The 17,164-nt window shown below is 47.1% G+C and overlaps 1 protein-coding gene across 5 annotated transcripts in view; it reads right to left on the bottom strand.

Moving 5' to 3' along the window:
- The window catches only part of sptan1 (spectrin alpha, non-erythrocytic 1), a 91,975-nt gene that overhangs the window by 51,171 nt on the left and 23,640 nt on the right, over positions 1-17,164 (bottom strand). For 3 of the 5 annotated variants that reach the window (XM_037692420.1, XM_037692422.1, XM_037692421.1), the window contains exons 8-21: positions 15,209-15,310; positions 14,991-15,128; positions 14,798-14,908; positions 14,646-14,723; positions 14,418-14,573; positions 14,142-14,346; positions 12,170-12,351; positions 11,850-12,093; positions 11,228-11,350; positions 10,517-10,734; positions 10,345-10,437; positions 10,127-10,261; positions 2,617-2,765; positions 2,412-2,468 (exon numbers count right to left, since the gene is read on the bottom strand). In XM_037692420.1, the coding sequence (XP_037548348.1) occupies positions 2,412-2,468; positions 2,617-2,765; positions 10,127-10,261; positions 10,345-10,437; positions 10,517-10,734; positions 11,228-11,350; positions 11,850-12,093; positions 12,170-12,351; positions 14,142-14,346; positions 14,418-14,573; positions 14,646-14,723; positions 14,798-14,908; positions 14,991-15,128; positions 15,209-15,310 (1,991 nt within the window). The remainder of the gene's footprint in view (positions 1-2,411; positions 2,469-2,616; positions 2,766-10,126; positions 10,262-10,344; positions 10,438-10,516; positions 10,735-11,227; positions 11,351-11,849; positions 12,094-12,169; positions 12,352-14,141; positions 14,347-14,417; positions 14,574-14,645; positions 14,724-14,797; positions 14,909-14,990; positions 15,129-15,208; positions 15,311-17,164) is intronic. The other 2 variants (XM_037692424.1, XM_037692425.1) reach the window with 1 other exon arrangement.

The following is a 17,164-nucleotide window of genomic DNA, read 5'->3' as shown; positions in this document are numbered from 1 at the left end:
TACCTGTGCTGAAACTCTTACCTGTGCTGAAACTCTTACCTGTGCTGTGCCTAATGAGAGGGGACGTGAATAAAACAGCGGCTTATCATATCGCTAAAGACACGGTCCTTAGCGGCTAACAAGATGGATAAAGTTAGCTGTTGGCTACTAAGGACCATGTCTTCAGCGATATGACAAGCTACTGCTTTATTAAAGTGGCGCTACCTCCTCCCGCTGTAAGACTTCAAAATCTGTGCACAGTAGTTCTTTTTCTGTGCCGCCAACTTCACACGGCCTCCTCCTCCCTCGCTGAATACAAGCAGCCCCTCACTGCTGCAGTTCAAACACGCTGCTCAACGTCATGAAGGCGGCGCAGCTGGGGACGATTATTATTTAATATATGTAAATAATGATCTAAAATACAAACTTCAATATGCGTAAATACCGGTAGTTCATTTTTTTTACATTTATTTTCTAGTTACAGCTGTTATTAATAAATGTGCCTGTGTGACAACTGGGATAAAGTTTTGATGCAGAAATATACTTTTGTTATTACTTTATGTAAAGAAAAAAATCAAGATATACATCATATATCGCGATTTAGCTTAAAAATATCGAGATATTCAATTTGGTCCATATCGCCCAGTCCTACTCCAGCCCATAAAAATGACATTCTGAGTTTTAACAGACCCCTTTTCAAGCTATTTTCTGACTTTGTACCAGGGAGATCTTCCCCATGTCATTGTTTCATGCTTTTCAAGTTTACATGATGAAATATTCATTGGTAAATGGACTGTACTTATATAAAACCTTTCTATCTTATTTCAAGATACTCAAAGTTCTTTACAACAATCTGTGCCTCATTGACCCATTCATACAGCTCTATACTAGATCTCTACAAAGATAATTGAACAAATCATTCTAAAGAGACTAATCAGTGTCTTATCACATTCAATCACTGATGGGACACATCAGAGGCGACGAGGGGTTCAGTGTCTTGCCCAAGGACACTTCAGCATGTGACTGCTGGTGGATTTGAACCCCCAACTCTTGCATTGGAGGACGACTGCTCTAACCACTCAGCCACAACCGCCCATTATTATATTTCATTAATGAAAGGTGTTACATACTTTTAAAGGTAATACATATATATATATATATATATATATATATATGTATTATATACTTTTATTTTTTGGTCATTGGTTTAAAACTTTGAGGCAAATAATTTTGTACCAGACTTCTTTACGTGAAAAGAGCTGGGACGATGCAGCTTTAAGAGTTAAGACCCGCCTTCTGTTGGATGCAGCATCCGATTGGCTGGGGGATCCAGAGAAGGAGAAAGCCTGCTCTAAGTGATCCAGCAGGATCTCTGTTTACCGTGGAGGAGGGTGGAGCGACAGAGTTGGAGTCTGAAGGAGAAAGAAGCTTTAAATTTAGTTCGACATGAATGACTTGCACTTTAGAAGTGTCAGTAAAGGTGAGTTTAAGTTGTGAGTCGGTAAAACGAAAGAAGTCAACGGACAAAGAGGTTTTGTTGAACTCCAGCGTTCCAGAACCGAACCTGCAGCTGTCTTCACCAGAACTAGTTGGGAACCAGTGAGAGTCCACCACTGAGCTACCGTTCTCCAGTTCACTACAGAGCCAGTCGCAGGAAAAGAGCATCTGGTCGTTTTTCCAGAAGCCGCCCGGTCATTTTGGGAATGAATTTCCAAGATGACCCCTGGATCTGGCCAACACATCTGCCTGGCATCTACTGGTGGGAACTGACCGGTTCAACTCCCAGTAGGACTAAAGTTTTCATTCTACTCACTGGTGATCCTGGATGTTTTCAAGATTAAAAATTAATTCTTAACCCAAGATTAGTTCACTTTAGAATTATTTAGATTAGTTATTTTGCTTCTTTTCCAGTTCAAGAGATAAACGTTCTTTCGCCTCATAACAAACCCAGTTTAAATTTGACTCGGTTACTATCCTGTTCATAATTTTACGTTTTTCTTTCAGTATTATACGTCATATTCCTACAATATCACTGTTATTAGTATCATCATTATATTCAAAATAAACGCCACATAATCTTACAAGAGAATCTGTGCATTTATAAAAAGTTTGATTAATCAGGAGAACTCATGTTTTGATGATTGATTTAATGAGAATGATTGCTAATAATATAACTGAATATTACTCAAAAGAGGTGGTGCCCCTTTTTCAGTTTATGAATAATAAATTCATTACCATAATTAATAAACCAAATATTTTAACCCATATTGCTACAGGCGGCTGAGAGGATCCAGATGATGCTGAATAGAAGATGAGGGTGGAGGAGACACAGCGCCACAAACACACAGGGGGTTCTGGGGGATGTTAAACTGCTGCTGATGGGACTGAATGGTACCACAACACCACGGGTCGGGTCTGTGGTTCCTACTCACAGCTCTTCCACCTGCTTCATGCGTGCAGACACGCTGCAGGCCTCCTTGGTGACCAGCCTGACAGCAGCATGGCGAACAGATCGGGTTGTTACAGAAACAGACAGAGGCCAGGGGCCGGGTCAGTACCAGTACCAGGAAGACGGAGTCAGAGCAGTTAGAGGAGAAACGTGTTAGTGAACAAACAGCAAATGGTTCTCCCTCTTACTGGTTCTCGATCTGTTCCTGACGAGCTGCGATGCTGCTGTGTTCGTCCAGCAGGTTCTCCCTGGAGGACGACTGGGTTGGGTCCAACTTCTTCACGTAGGCAGCAGGAACGAAGCCCTGACGGTCGTTCACCTCCACCTTCCACCAGTCCTGAGATAGGAGCAGGAGGCCAGTTACTTCAGAAACAGAACCTGATGGAGCCTGAAGGCTGGGAGACACCAGAACCTTCAGGCTTTACACTGTGACTACTACAGGTCTGAACAGTTCAGATTCAAACAGACAAAAACATGTCTGTACTTCAGCATTCGGTATTTACCGGGGACATTAAATTTATTAATAACACGTGTCTGTGACGTAAAAACAGAAGTCCACATGAATTAGAACTTTAAACAGAACTTTAATTTCAGTCAAACATCTGAAGTCGTTTCCTGTTAGTTTCACTCTGGGCTTCATGTCCCAGAACCACTCGCACTGAGCGCGCTCAGAACATAGACGCCTCGTTGAACTGGCTGGTCTGCTGCAGTGGTACGGCACAGCGTCCGCCATATTGGATGGGGCATGAGTGCCGGTCAACTAATACAAGGAAATGGACTGAACTTCATAAAGCACTGTTCAACAAAGTATTTTAGGTTGATGCCCGTCACTCACACACACATATTTAGAAACAAACAGGCACCAAAGACAACATTTGTAACTTTTAACATAATTATTAAAAATGTTTACTCCTTAAATGTTTAGGTTAAATGTAAGCACTACACCAACATACCGCATGTTTATACAGGTCCTTCTAAAAAAATTAGCATATTGTGATAAAGGTCATTGTTTTCCATAATGTAATGATAAAAATGAAACTTTCATATATTTCAGATTCATTGCACACCAACTGAAATATTTCAGGTCTTTAATTGTTTTAATACTGATGATTATGTCATACAGCTCATGAAAACCCAAAATGCCTGTCCCAAAAAATTAGCATATTTCATCCCACCAATGAAAGACAAGTGTTTTTAATACAAAAAACACCAACCTTCAAATAATCATGTTCAGTTATGCACTCAATACTTGGTCAGGAATCCTTTTGCATGAATGACTGCTTCAATGCGGCGTGGCATGGAGGCAATCAGCCTGTGGCACTGCTGAGGTGCTATGGAGGCCCAGGGTGCTTCGATAGCGGCCTTAAGCTCATCCAGAGTGTTGGGTCTTGTGTCTCTCAACTTTCTCTTCACAATATCCCACAGGTTCTCTATGGGGTTCAGGTCAGGAGAGTTGGCAGGCCAATTGAGCACAGTAATACCATGGTCAGTAAACCAGTTACCAGTGGTTTTGGCACTGTGAGCAGGTGCCAGGTCGTGCTGAAAAATTAAATCTTCATCTCCATAAAGCTTTTCAGCAGATGGAAGCATGAAGTGCTCCAAAATCTCCTGATAGCTGCTGCATTGACCCTGCCCTTGATAAAACACAGTGGACCAACACCAGCAGCTGACATGACACCCCAGTGACTGTGGGTGTTTCACACTGGACTTCTGGCATTTTGGCATTTCCTTCTCCCCAGTCTTCCTCCAGACTCTGGCACCTTGATTTCTGAATGACATGCAAAATTTGCTTTCATCTGAAAAAAGTACTTTGGACCACTGAGCAACAGTCCAGTGCTGCTTCTCTGTAGCCCAGGTCAGGCGCTTCTGCCGGTGTTTCTGGTTCAAAAGTGTCTTGACCTGGGGAATGTGGCACCTGTAGCCCATTTCCTGCACACGCCTGTGCACGGTGGCTCTGGATGTTTCTACTCCAGACTCAGTCCACTGCTTCCGCAGGTCCCCCAAGGTCTGGAATCGGCCCTTCTCCACAATCCTCCTCAGGGTCCGGTCACCTCTTTTCGTTGTGCAGCGTTTTCTGCCACACTTTTCCCTTCCCACAGACTTCCCACTGAGGTGCCTTGATACAGCACTCTGGGAACAGCCTATTCGTTCAGCAATTTCTTTCTGTGTCTTACACTCTTGCTTGAGGGTGTCAATGATGGCCTTCTGGACAGCAGTCAGGTTGGCAGTCTTACCCATGATTGTGGTTTTGAGTAATGAACAAGGCTGGGAGTTTTTAAAAGCCTCAGGAATCTTTTGCAGGTGTTTAGAGTTACGTCGTTGATTCAGATGGTTAGGTTAATAGCTTGTTTAGAGAACCTTTTCATGATATGCTAATTTTTTGGGACAGGCATTTTGGGTTTTCATGAGCTGTATGCCATAATCATCAGTATTAAAACAATTAAAGACCTGAAATATTTCAGTTGGTGTGCAATGAATCTGAAATATATGAAAGTTTCATTTTTATCATTACATTATGGAAAATAATGACCTTTATCACAATATGCTAATTTTTTGAGAAGGACCTGTATATACAGACCCTTTCCAATAAATTAGAATATCATGGAAAAGTTGTTTAACTTCCATAATTCCATTCAAAAAGCTAATCTGTAATAGATGATAGATTCAGGGCCCACAATTTAAATGATTTCAAGTATTTGTTTATTTTTACATAATTTGGGCTTTCAGCTCATGAAACCCACAAAAACAGGATTTTAAAAATTAGAATACTGCGAAGAAATCAGGCCACACTTCTCAGTTTTTGCAGAATAAAATAAATAAATCAGGATCACAACAAATCAATAAAATATGGTCCTTTCAAAATGATATGTCAGTCTTCAGTACTTGGTTGTGAATCCCTTTGTCTTAATCTCTGCCTCTATGGGACGTGGCATTGACTGGGAGTTATGGAAGCCCAGATTTCCTTGATGCTGTCAGATCTTCTTTGTTGTTGGCTCTGGTGCCCCTCATGTTCCTCTTGAGAAGACTCCATAGATTCTCAATGGGGTTTAGGTCCGGCCAGTTGGCTGGTCAGTCAAGCACTGTGGCATGAGCATCAGACCAGGTTTTGGTGCTTCTGGCACCATGGGCAGGGGCCAGGTCCTGCTGGAAGATGAAATCTGCATCTCCATACAGATCCTCAGCAGAAAGAATCATGAAGTCCTCTAAAACATTCTGGTAGACTGTTGCAGTGACCTTGGATTTAAGAAAGCAGAGTTTACCAACACCTGCACCAGACATTGCACCCAGATCATGACTAACTGTGGATATTTCACACTGGACCTCAACCAGTATGGGTTCTGTTCCTCACCCTTCTTCATCCAAACCCTTGGTCCTTGATTTCCAAATGAAAGACACTTTACTTTCATCAGAAGAGAGGACCGAGGAACCCGACACCTGTAGTCCATCTCCTGGATGAGTCTGAATGTGGTGGATTTGAAGCTGTGACTCCGCCTCATTCCACTCTTTCTGGATCTCTGACAGATTCTGGATCTTCTCTGGTTGATAATCTGCTGAAGCCCACGGTCATCTTTTTTGCTGGTGCATCTTCTCCTACCACATTTTGTCCTTCCACTAGACTTTCCACTGATGTGCTTGGACACAGCGCTCTGTGAACAGCCAGCCTCCTTAGCTATGAACTTTTGTGTCTTACCCATCCTATGGAGGGTCTCAATGATGGTCTTCTGGTCAGTTGTTGTCTGCAGTCTTCTCCATATTGAACCAAACTGAGACAATTGAACCAAAATGAAGCAATTTAATGACACCTGGGGAAACCTGTGCAGGTGCTTTGAGTTTAGTAGATGATTAGTGTCACACTCAGTTTAAAACATTCATGTCCTGCAACATTTGGGCTGATTTCTTCACAGTATTCTAATTGTTCGAAATCCTGTTTTCGTGGGTTTCATGAGCTGGAAGCGCAAACTATGTAAAAATAAACAAATAAAACAAATGAAATAAAACAAATAAAACTTGAAATAATTGAAATTGTGGGCCCTGAATCTATCATCTATTAAAGATTAACTTTTAGAATGGAATTATGGAAGATAAACTTTTTGGAGACCATAGCTCGGCCGGGCACAGCCCGAAGAGGAGACGTGGGTCCCCCTTCCCATGGGCTCACCACCTGTGGGAGGGGCCAAAGGGGTCGGGTGCAATGTGGGATGGGTGGTGGCCCAGGGCGGGGACCCTGGCGGTCTGATCCTCGGCTACAGAAGCTGGCTATTGGGACGTGGAATGTCACCTCACTGGTGGGGAAGGAGCCTGAGCTGGTGTGTGAGGCTGAGAGGTTCCGGCTAGAAATAGTCGGACTCACCTCTACGCATGGCTCGGGCTCTGGAACCACTTTCCTTGAGAGGGGCTGGACACTCTTCCACTCTGGAGTTGCCCCTGGTGAGAGGTGCAGAGCAGGCGTGGGCGTACTTATTGCCCCCCAACTTGGTGCCTGTGTATTGGGGTTCACCCCGGTGAATGAGAGGGTGGCCTCCCTCCACCTACGTGTGGGGGGACGGGTTCTGACTGTCGTTTGTGCTTATGCGCCAAACAGCAGCTCAGATTATCCACCCTTTCTGGAGTCCTTGGAGGGGGTACTGGAAAGTGCACCTTCTGGGGACTCCCTTGTTCTGCTGGGGGACTTCATTGCTCATGTGGGCAATGACAGTGAGACCTGGAGGGGTGTGGTTGGGAGGAACGGCCCCCCTGATCTGAACCAGAGTGGTGTTCTGTTGTTGGACTTCTGTGCTCGTCATGGATTGTCAATAACGAACACCTTGTTCAAGCATAAGGGTGTCCATATGTGCTCTTGGCACCAGGACACCCTAGGCCGCAGTTCGATGATCGACTTTGTCATCGTCTCATCTGATCTGCGGCCACATGTCTTGGACACTCGGGTGAAGAGAGGGGCGGAGCTGTCAACTGATCACTACCTGGTGGTGACTTGGCTCCCATCGTGGGGGAGGATGCCGGTCAGACCTGGCAGACCCAAACGTATTGTGAGGGTTTGCTGGGAACGTCTGGCAGAGTCTCCTGTGAGACAGAGTTTCAACTCCCACCTCCGGGAGAACTTTGAACATGTTTCGAGGGAGGTGGGGGACATTGAGTCTGAGTGGACCATGTTTCGTGCCTCTATTGTCGAGGCGGCTTACCTGAGCTGCGGCCGCAAGGTTGTCGGTGCCTGTCGCGGCGGCAACTCTCGAACCCGATGGTGGACATCGTCGGTGAGGGATGCTGTCAGGCTGAAGAAGGAGTCCTATCAGGCCTTTTTGGCCTGTGGGACCCCGGAAGCAGCTGATGGGTACCGGCAGTCCAAGCGACATGCGGCTCGGGTGGTTGCTGAGGCAAAAACTCGGGCATGGGAGGAGTTCGGAGAGGCCATGGAGAACGACTTCCGCACGGCTTCGAGACGATTCTGGTCCACCATCCGGCGTCTCAGGGGGGGAAAGCGGTACGCCACCAACACTGTTTATAGTGGGAGTGGTGTGCTGCTGACCTCAACTCGGGATGTTGTGGGTCGGTGGGCGGAATACTTTGAAGACCTCCTCAATCCCACCGGCACGTCTTCCACTGAGGAAGCGGAGCCTGGGGACTCTGGGTCGGGCCCTCCGATCTCTGGTGCTGAGGTCACCGAGGTGGTTAAAAAGCTCCTTGGTGGCAGGGCCCCAGGGGTGGATGAGATTCGCCCAGAGTTTCTTAAGGCTCTGGATGTTGTAGGGTTGTGTTGGCTTACGCGACTCTGCAATATTGCGTGGACATCGGGGGAAGTTCCCCTTGATTGGCAGACCGGGGTGGTGGTCCCCCTATTCAAAAAGGGGGACTGTAGAGTGTGTTCCAACTACAGGGGAATCACGCTCTTAAGCCTCCCTGGTAAGGTCTATTCGGGGGTTCTGGAGAGGAGGGTCCATCGGATAGTCGAACCTCGGATTCAGGAGGAACAGTGCGGTTTTCGTCCTGGCCGTGGAACACTGGACCAGCTCTACACTCTCAGCAGGGTCCTGGAGGGTGCGTGGGAGTTTGCCCAACCAGTCTACATGTGCTTTGTGGACTTGGAGAAGGCGTTTGACCGCGTCCCTCGGGGGGCCCTGTGGGGGGTACTCTGGGAGTATGGGGTACCGGGCCCTTTGATACGGGCTGTTAGGTCCCTGTATGACCGGTGTCAGAGCCTGGTCCGCATCGCCGACAGTAAGTCGGGCTTGTTCCCGGTGAGAGTTGGACTCCGCCAAGGTTTCCCTTTGTCACCGATTCTGTTCATAACTTTTATGGACAGAATTTCTAGGCGCAGCCAAGGTGTTGAGGGGATGGCCTTAGGATTGCGTCTCTGCTTTTTGCAGATGATGTGGTCTTATTGGCTTCATCAGATCGTGATCTACAGCTTTCGCTGGAGCAGTTCGCAGCCGAATGCGATGCGGCCGGGAAGAAGATCAGTTCCTCCAAATCCGAGGCCATGGTCTTGAGCCAGAAAAGGGTAGAGTGCCCTCTCCGGGTCAGGGAGGAGGTCCTACCCCAAGTGGAGGAGTTCAAGTATCTTGGGGTCTTGTTCACGAATGAGGGAAAACTGGAGCGTGAGATCGATAGGCGGATAGGTGCAGCGTCTGCAGTGAAGCGGGCGCTGTACAGGTCTGTCGTGGTGAAGAGAGAGCTGAGTCAAAAGGCGAAGCTCTCAATTTACCGATCGATCTACGTTCCCACCCTCATCTATGGTCACGAGCTTAGGGTTGTGACCGAAAGAATGAGATCTCGGATACAAGCGGCCGAAATGAGTTTTCTCTGCAGGGTGTCTGGGCTCTCCCTTAGAGACAGGGTGAGAAGCTCGATCATCCGGGAGGGACTCGGAGTAGAGCCGCTGCTTCTCCACGTCGAGAGGAGCCAGTTGAGGTGGCTTGGGCATCTGTTTAGGATGCCTCCTGGACGCCTCCCTGGTGAGGTGTTCCGGACACGTCCCACCGGAAGGAGGCCCAGAGGAAGACCCAGGACACGCTGGAGGGACTGTTTCTCGGCTGGCCTGGGAACGCCTCGGGATTCCCCCGGAAGAGCTGGCCCAAGTGGCTGGGGAGAGGGAAGTCTGGGCCTCCCTACTTAGGCTGCTACCCCCGCGACCCGACCCCGGATAAGCGGAAGAAAATGGATGGATGGATGGAAACTTTTTGGAAAAGGTCTGTGTGTGTATGTATATATATATATATATATATATATATATATATATATATTTATTATGTTTGTATTATGCGTGCATGTTATAAACCTTGGAAAAGGGTCTTGCACAGCTTTTTCCATGTGTTGCCACTCTGAATGAATGAGGCATCTTCTATCGGTTCACTTTTGCCACAACCAATATGGCGGCGATGTCGACGTACGATTCAGCACTCAATGAGGCATCTGCGTATGAATGAATGTCTATGGCTAAGAAGACAGGCACCCAACAGAGCGCTCAGAAGGACTCTTAACGGTAAGACACTGGCAGAGCTGACAGAACCTTCTGACATGTTGACAGCTGCCTCATGAAAGACCGTGCTCAGAGTTTTTAACCTAAACAAATAATAGAAGATTTTAAATTTCAACATGTCTTTAGTCAGACTAGTAAAAACCTGAACACTCCATTTCTTTACTCTTTGAAAACTACTCGCTGCCAACGACCCACTGAGCTGGTGTGGTGAGTTTGTTCTGGACCTTGTTGGTGCTGTTGAGGAGGGTGAGGATGTCGCCCTTCTTCATGGTGACCTCTCGCGGGCTCTTCTCCTGGTAGTCGTACAGAGCCAGAACCAGCTCCTTGCCGGTCTCGTCATCGGTCGGAGCAACCTGCTGCTACTCGGTTGAACAGAATCTGGTTTTAACTAAAGAAAACGTGAATATTGAACTGTTGGACGGGTTGAGACTCCTGGTCTTACCCTGCAGGACTGGGCCTGCTCCTTCAGGGCCTGGATGCTGCTGCCATAAGCAGACAGGTCAGACATCAGGGCCTCGTGCTTCTTCAGCAGAGCCTGTGGACCGGACCAGCAGAACCTTTTAACTCCTCTACAGCATAAACAAATCAACACATCTTTGTCTCAGATCCTGTACCTCAGCAGAGTCCTCGTCTTTTCCATAGTCCAGACTACCAACGATGGGCTCCTTCTCTCTCATCCAGGACTCGGCCTCGTTGGCATCAGCAAAGTACTGCTGGGCCTGCAGAGAGTCCTCCAGGTCCTGTCTCCTCTGAGACGCCTTGGACTTAAGGGTGTCCCAACGACCGTGAAGTTCAGACAGCTTTGCCTTCACCTCCTCACCTGCAAAGTGACCTGAGACCCCCCCACAGAAACCATCAGAGACCCGAGACCCCCACAGAAACCATCAGAGACCTGAGACCCCCCCCACAGAGACCATCAGAGACCTGAGACCCCCACAGAAACCATCAGATACCTGAGACCCCCACAGAAACCATCAGATACCTGAGACCCCCCCCCCCCCAAAGACCATCAGAGACCTGAGACCCCCCCAGAGACCATCAGAGACCTGAGACCTCCACAGAGACCATCAGAGAGACCTGAGACCTCCACAGAGACCACAAGAGACCTGAGACCCCACAGAGACCACCAGAGACCTGAGATCCCCACAGAGACCATCAGAGAGACCTGAGACCCCCACAGAGACCACCAGAGACCTGAGACCCCCACAGAGACCATCAGAGAGACCTGAAACCCCCACAGACATCTGAGACCCCTACAAAGCCCACCAGAGTCGGACCCCTCCAGAGGTGTTTGAGGTTCTTGTAAAGTTCAGCATCTGGCCTACCTTCCTCCACCATGGTCTCTCCTTTCTGGGTGACAGTCTTTATTCGAGGTTCATGACCCGAGATCTCAGCCTGCAGGGCCTGGTGCTTCTTCAGGAGGTTCTGGACTCCGATCAGGTCTTTGCCTGAAAAAACAAAACGGCTTATTAAATATGAACCTGGAGACTCCTCCAACACCTCCTCCTGATTGCTATTGTTATTATTTTGTTATTATTCCTATTTAACACAAGGTCATCAGATCTGATTTAGTATTACATTGTTTCTAATTATGTTTTTGGTTTTAGATTTTTATTCCATGTGCTGTAAATAAATCTTGCTACTTTTTATTTGATGATGTGATATTTTTGTTAAGCACTTTGGTAACATGGTAATTGAGCATGCATCAGGACACTTTGGTAACAGTTTCTGTTTCAAATGTGCTCTATAAATAAATCGGACTTGACTTGACTGATGCTCTCCTGGTCCTTAGTTCTGGTTCTGAGAGTGGAGGATGATCTATTTGAGTCCAAATGGTGCCAGTTCTTTTAACCCGTCAGACTAACCATACCATCAGAGCCAATCAGAGCATGTGGGTATAAGTGGTCAGATGATGGGTGAACCAGGCCTTCGTGCAGGTTCTGTTACCTCTGTTGGTAGAGGAGGCGATGGGCTCCTTCTCGCGGATCCAGGTCTCCTCGTCCTCCACGTCTCTGAACAGCTGCTGCAGGCGCAGCGAGTCCGACAGTTTCTGTTTGCGAGCCATCATGGGCTCACGCAGAGCTTCGTAACGGACCACCAGAGCCTCCTGCTTCTTTTTGATGTTGTCCGCGTCAAAGTGTCCGGCTTCCTGAAACTGCCGGGCCTGGATGGTGATCCCGTCGATCCGATCCTGAGGGGAAGTCCACAGGTGAGTCCACGTTGATAGCAGACGGAGAGTTTTCTGGCTAAAGTCAGGTGAAGTTTACCTGGTGAGCGGCCACGTCAGCCTCCAGCAGGGCCTGCTTCTTCTGCAGGTTCTGGACGCTCGTCAGGTCTTTACCAAAGTCGTCGGAGGCCAGGTGTCCTTCCACTTCGTAGAGCCAGAGCTCGATGTCCTCCACGTTCCTGTTGAACTGCTGCTGCTGGTTGGCCTCGCGCAGCTTGATGCCTGAAACACACAATTACTCTTCCTATTAAAAAATCTTTTGACTTTACCTTTAAATGGTAAATGGACTGTACTTATACAGCACCTTTCTATCTTATGAAGACACTTAAAGAACGTTACAATCTGTGCCTCATTTACCCATTCACACAGCTCTATACTAGATCTCTACAGACTAATCAGAGCTTTATCACATTCATACACCGATGGGACACACATCAGAGGCAACGAGGGGTTCAGTGTCTTGCCCAGGGACACTTGGGCATGTGACTGCTGGTGGAATCAAACCCCCAACTCTTGCATTGGAGGACGACTGCTCTAACCACTCAGCCACAGCCGTCCACTTTACAACTTGTTTCCACTAAAACTAAAAACAGAAGAGCCAAAATCAGAGGGTAAATGCTGACTCAGCAAGTTAATTAATGGGTAGAAACTGACTCAGTAAATTAGTGAGCAAACGCTGACTCAGCAAATAAATCAGAAGGTAAATGAACCCAATCAGCTACTGAGACTACAAGCATGTCTTAAAGACATAAAAACCTGGATGACCCTTAATTTTCTCCTGTTGAACAGACAAGACTGAGGTTTTGGTTTTTGGACCTGAGCACCTTAGGAATGAATGTTTCAGTCTTTCTCCCTCCTTAGATGCATTAATCTGTCCTTCAGCTCTAATGTTAAAAACCTTGGTGTTATTTTTGATCAGGACATGTCTTTTATCCCCCACATTAAAAACGTTACTAGAACCTCCTTCTTCCACCTGCGTAATATCACTAACATTAGAAACATCTGATCTAAAAATGATGCAGAAAAACTGGTCCATGCATTTGTCACGTCTAGACTGGACTATTGCAATGGTTTATTATCTGGGTGTCCAAATATTTCTTTAAAACGTCTTCAGTTGATCCAAAATGCTGCTGCCAGAGTCTTAACTGGAGTTACTGGAGAGATCATATTTCTCCAGTTTTAGTTTCTCTCCATTGGCTCCCTGTCAAATCCAGAATAGAATTCAAAATCTTACTTCTAACCTACAAAGCTCTCAACCACCTAGCTCCATCTTATATTACAGACCTTATTGTTCCATATTTTCCTAACAGAGCGCTTCACTCTCAGACTGCAGGTTTACTTGTGGTTCCTAGAGTTTACAAAAACAGAATGGGAGGAAGATCTTCCAGTTCTCAGGCTCCTCTCTTGTGGAACCAACTTCCAATTTCTGTCCGTGAGGCTGACACATTGTCCAGTTTTAAAACTGGGATTAAGATTTTCCTTTTTGATAAATCCTATAGTTAGGGTCGGCTTGGGTTTCCTGAGATATCCCTTAGTTCTGCTGCTATAGGCTTAGACTGCTGGAGGACAAACTGTCCACACTATTCACTCTGCTACTGTCTTTACTTACTCTGCTCAACCAGTTTTGAATTAGGCCCGAGCAGCGAAGCGCTGCGAAGGCCTATTGTAATCGCTCTGTTCAGGCCCGAGCTGCAATTTTTTCCATGAAATGAATTGGCGTTTTGGGCCTTAACATATCTCAAAAGTCACCAAATTTGTCGGACGCATGAGGACTGGTGAAAATTTACGTATTTTAAGGGCGTGGCAAAAACTCACAAGAGAAACGGATCAAGAGCGCCACCTGGAAATTTTCAAAATACTCTACGCATTAACCTTAGTTTGTCGTAGAAACATGAAATGTGGTACGCTTGTACCACAAGGGAAAACGCAGACTCAGCAAGTTAATCAGAGGGAAAACGCTGACTCAGCGAGCAAATCAGAGGGTAAACGTTATCTCAATGTGAAAGGTTCACCTTTGAGCTCGGTGGCCTCCAGCAGCTTCTTCCACTGCGAGCCAACCTCCTCCATGCGAGCAGACACCTCAGCATAGGCGTAGTGTTTCCTGTCCAGCAGCTCCTGACCGGACTTCTGCAGAGCATCGACGCGGCTCTGATTGGCCGACAGCTCAGCCTCGAAGGCCTGGTGCTTCTGGACCTTCCCCTGCAAGTTGGAGGGGTCCTGGGGTCACAGGAAGCACAGGTTAAAAGGACAAATCGTGACAGGAAGTTTTAAAGCTGAGAGCAGCAAACCTTGTAGGACTCGTCGGTGGCGGTCTTCATCTTCTCGTTGACCCAACTCTTCAGCTCATCAGAGTCCCTGAAGAACTGCTGCAGGTGGAAGGAGTCATCCAGAGCGGCCCGGCGGGCTTGAGCTCGCTCATGCAGGGCATTCCTGCGGCTCAGCAGCTACAGACACACAGAAAATGTTATTTTTACAAAAGACTGGAAATTAATGTAACTAAGTAAAGCTGGACTCACAGCATCTCTGCGCGTCGCAACATCCTCCTTGGAGTAGTGGTTGTTCTGGATCAGCTTGGTGGCAAACTCATCCAGTGCCTGGAAGATATTAAACCTCGTTTACAATTTAAAGCAGAACCACGAGTGGTGTAGAGGCTCAGCAAACCACTCACAGTGATCTTCTCCTCCTGAGCGCTCAGAGACTTCTCAAAGTCCTCGTGTTTCTTCACCAGAGCCTCTACGCTGTCCAGAGAGTCCCCGAGGTCTTCATTCAACAGGAACGCCTGAATGGTTAAAATTTCTGTGTTAAACGGTACAGACTGGGTTTAGTCTGCTCCACAGGGGAACACGTGAACATCAGGTTACCTCCTGTTTGCTCATCCAGTTGTCCACCTGCTCCGTGTCTCTGTAGAAGAGCTGCAGGTCCATGCACTGCTCGTACTGCTGTCTGCGAAGCTCCCACAGCTCCAACAGAGAGTCCTTCTCCTGGGTCAGGATACCGAGCTGTACAGAACACGCTCGGTGTTAGGACATCATGCGACCATGTGAAATGGCCATTCAGAATGAAAACCTGATGGTCCTACCTTTTCTTTGACCTCTTCTGAGGCATAGTGTCCTGTACTCAGCAGAGCCTGACCCGCTTCATCAGTCGTCCTGAAACTGTCCTCGTGGGCATCGATCTCACCCTGAGGACGAGAAACATTTAGAATAAAAAAAACATGTAAAATAAAAGGAGCTATGCTGTTGGTGGCAATTGTAATTGCCCCTGGTAGGGTCTCCCCAGGCAGATTGGTCCTAGGTGACAAGCCAGACAAAGAGCGATTCAAAACACTTGTATGGACAAAAAAGAACGAGGAGCTCAGTGTCCCTTGCCTGGACGTGGGTTACCAGGGTACCACCCTGGAGCCAGGCCTGAGTGAGAGGCTCGTCGGTGAGCGCCTGGTGACTGGGTCTCTACCCATGGGGCACAGTCAGGCTTAGCCCAAAGGAATAACATGGGTTTGCCTTCCTGTGGACCCACCACCTGCAGGTGGGGCCACACAAGTCAGGTGCATGATGCCATGGGCAGTAGCCAAAGATGGGGGGCTGTGGCGCTCTGACCCCGACTTACCAAAGCTGCTCTTGGGATATGGAATGTAACCCCTTTGGTGGGGAATGAGCCTGAGCTTGTGCGTGACATTGAGAGTTACCAACTAGTTATAGTTGGGCTCACCTCGACGCACAGCATGGCCTCCGGAACCAATCTCCTTCAGAAGGGCTGGACTTTATCCCACTCTGGAGTTGCCAATGGTAAGAGGCGTCGACCTGGTGTGGGTCTAGTCTTAGCCCCCCGAGTTGGTGCCTGGGTGTTCGAGTTTTCCCCAGAAAACAAGAGGGTAGCTTACCTGCGCCTTCGGGTGGGGTGACTGGCTCTTACTGTTGTTTGTGCCTATGCGCCAAATGGCAGTTCAGAGAATCCGGTCTCCTTGTAGTCCTTGGCAGGGGTGCTGGAAGGTGCACCAGCTGGGGACTCCTTTATTCTGCTGGGGGACTTCAATGCCCACGTGGGTTAAGACAGTGTGACCTGGAGGGGTGTGGCTGGGAGGGACAGCCTCTCTGATCTGAAGTCAAGCGGTGTTTTGTTGTTGGAATTCTGTGCTAGTTGTAGTTTGTCCATCACAAACACCGTTTGAACACAAGGGTGTCCATAAGTGCACTTGGCACCAGGACGCCCTAGGTTGCAGATCAATGATCGACTTTGTAGCCATGTCCTCTGATTTGTGGCCATTTGTTTTGGACACTCGAGTGAAGAGAGGATCTGAGCTGTCAGCTGATCACCACCTGGTAGTGAGTTGGATCAGATGGCGGGTGAAGATGCCAGACAGACTCAGCAGATCCAAACATGTAGTGAGGAACTGTTGGGAACGCCTGGCAGAAGAACCAGTCAGAAAGATCTTCCAGTTCCGGCTTGCTTAGAAGAGGTCGCTTATAATCTAGCTGTTTTTGCTACTTTTTTTGCCATCTTATTTTAATTTGTTAAAAAAAAAATTCATTCATTCAAGTTTATTTGAACAAGAACAGCACATTAAACAATGTTACATGTTAAAAACGAAGCAATTGCTGCTTTGTACAAAGGTTTTCTAGCCACAGGCTAATTTGGAAACCCAGTCCTTGGTTGGACTTTTATATAAAAACGGCTAAAATAAAATTAAAATTTAATTAAAATTAAAATTTGATTAAAATTTCTTCACACACATGCCTGCTCCTTCATCCCCATGGGGCTCAGTGTTCACAGATTTGGTTTTGTTTCAACCATTGTTTCACCTGGGAATTAAAAACTCTAAGATCTGTTAATGATTTCATTGCTGATGATAAACTGTTCCAGAGATGAGGGCCTTTAAATGACAAGAACATTGACCAAATGATGGTTTGTATTTTGCAGTTTGCAGTCTCCATCAACTGCACCTCTTGTTGCAACTCCTGAGCTGCTGACTTTTAAAATCATTCTGCTCACCAGCTCTGGGACCATTAATGCATTTAAAAGTCAATTTTAATCAAGA

Source organism: Nematolebias whitei, chromosome 18 (assembly GCF_014905685.2).
Source record: "Nematolebias whitei isolate Nwh7 chromosome 18, NemWhi1, whole genome shotgun sequence".
Lineage (NCBI taxonomy): Eukaryota > Metazoa > Chordata > Actinopteri > Cyprinodontiformes > Rivulidae > Nematolebias > Nematolebias whitei.
This window is presented reverse-complemented; position numbering and strand designations above follow the sequence as displayed.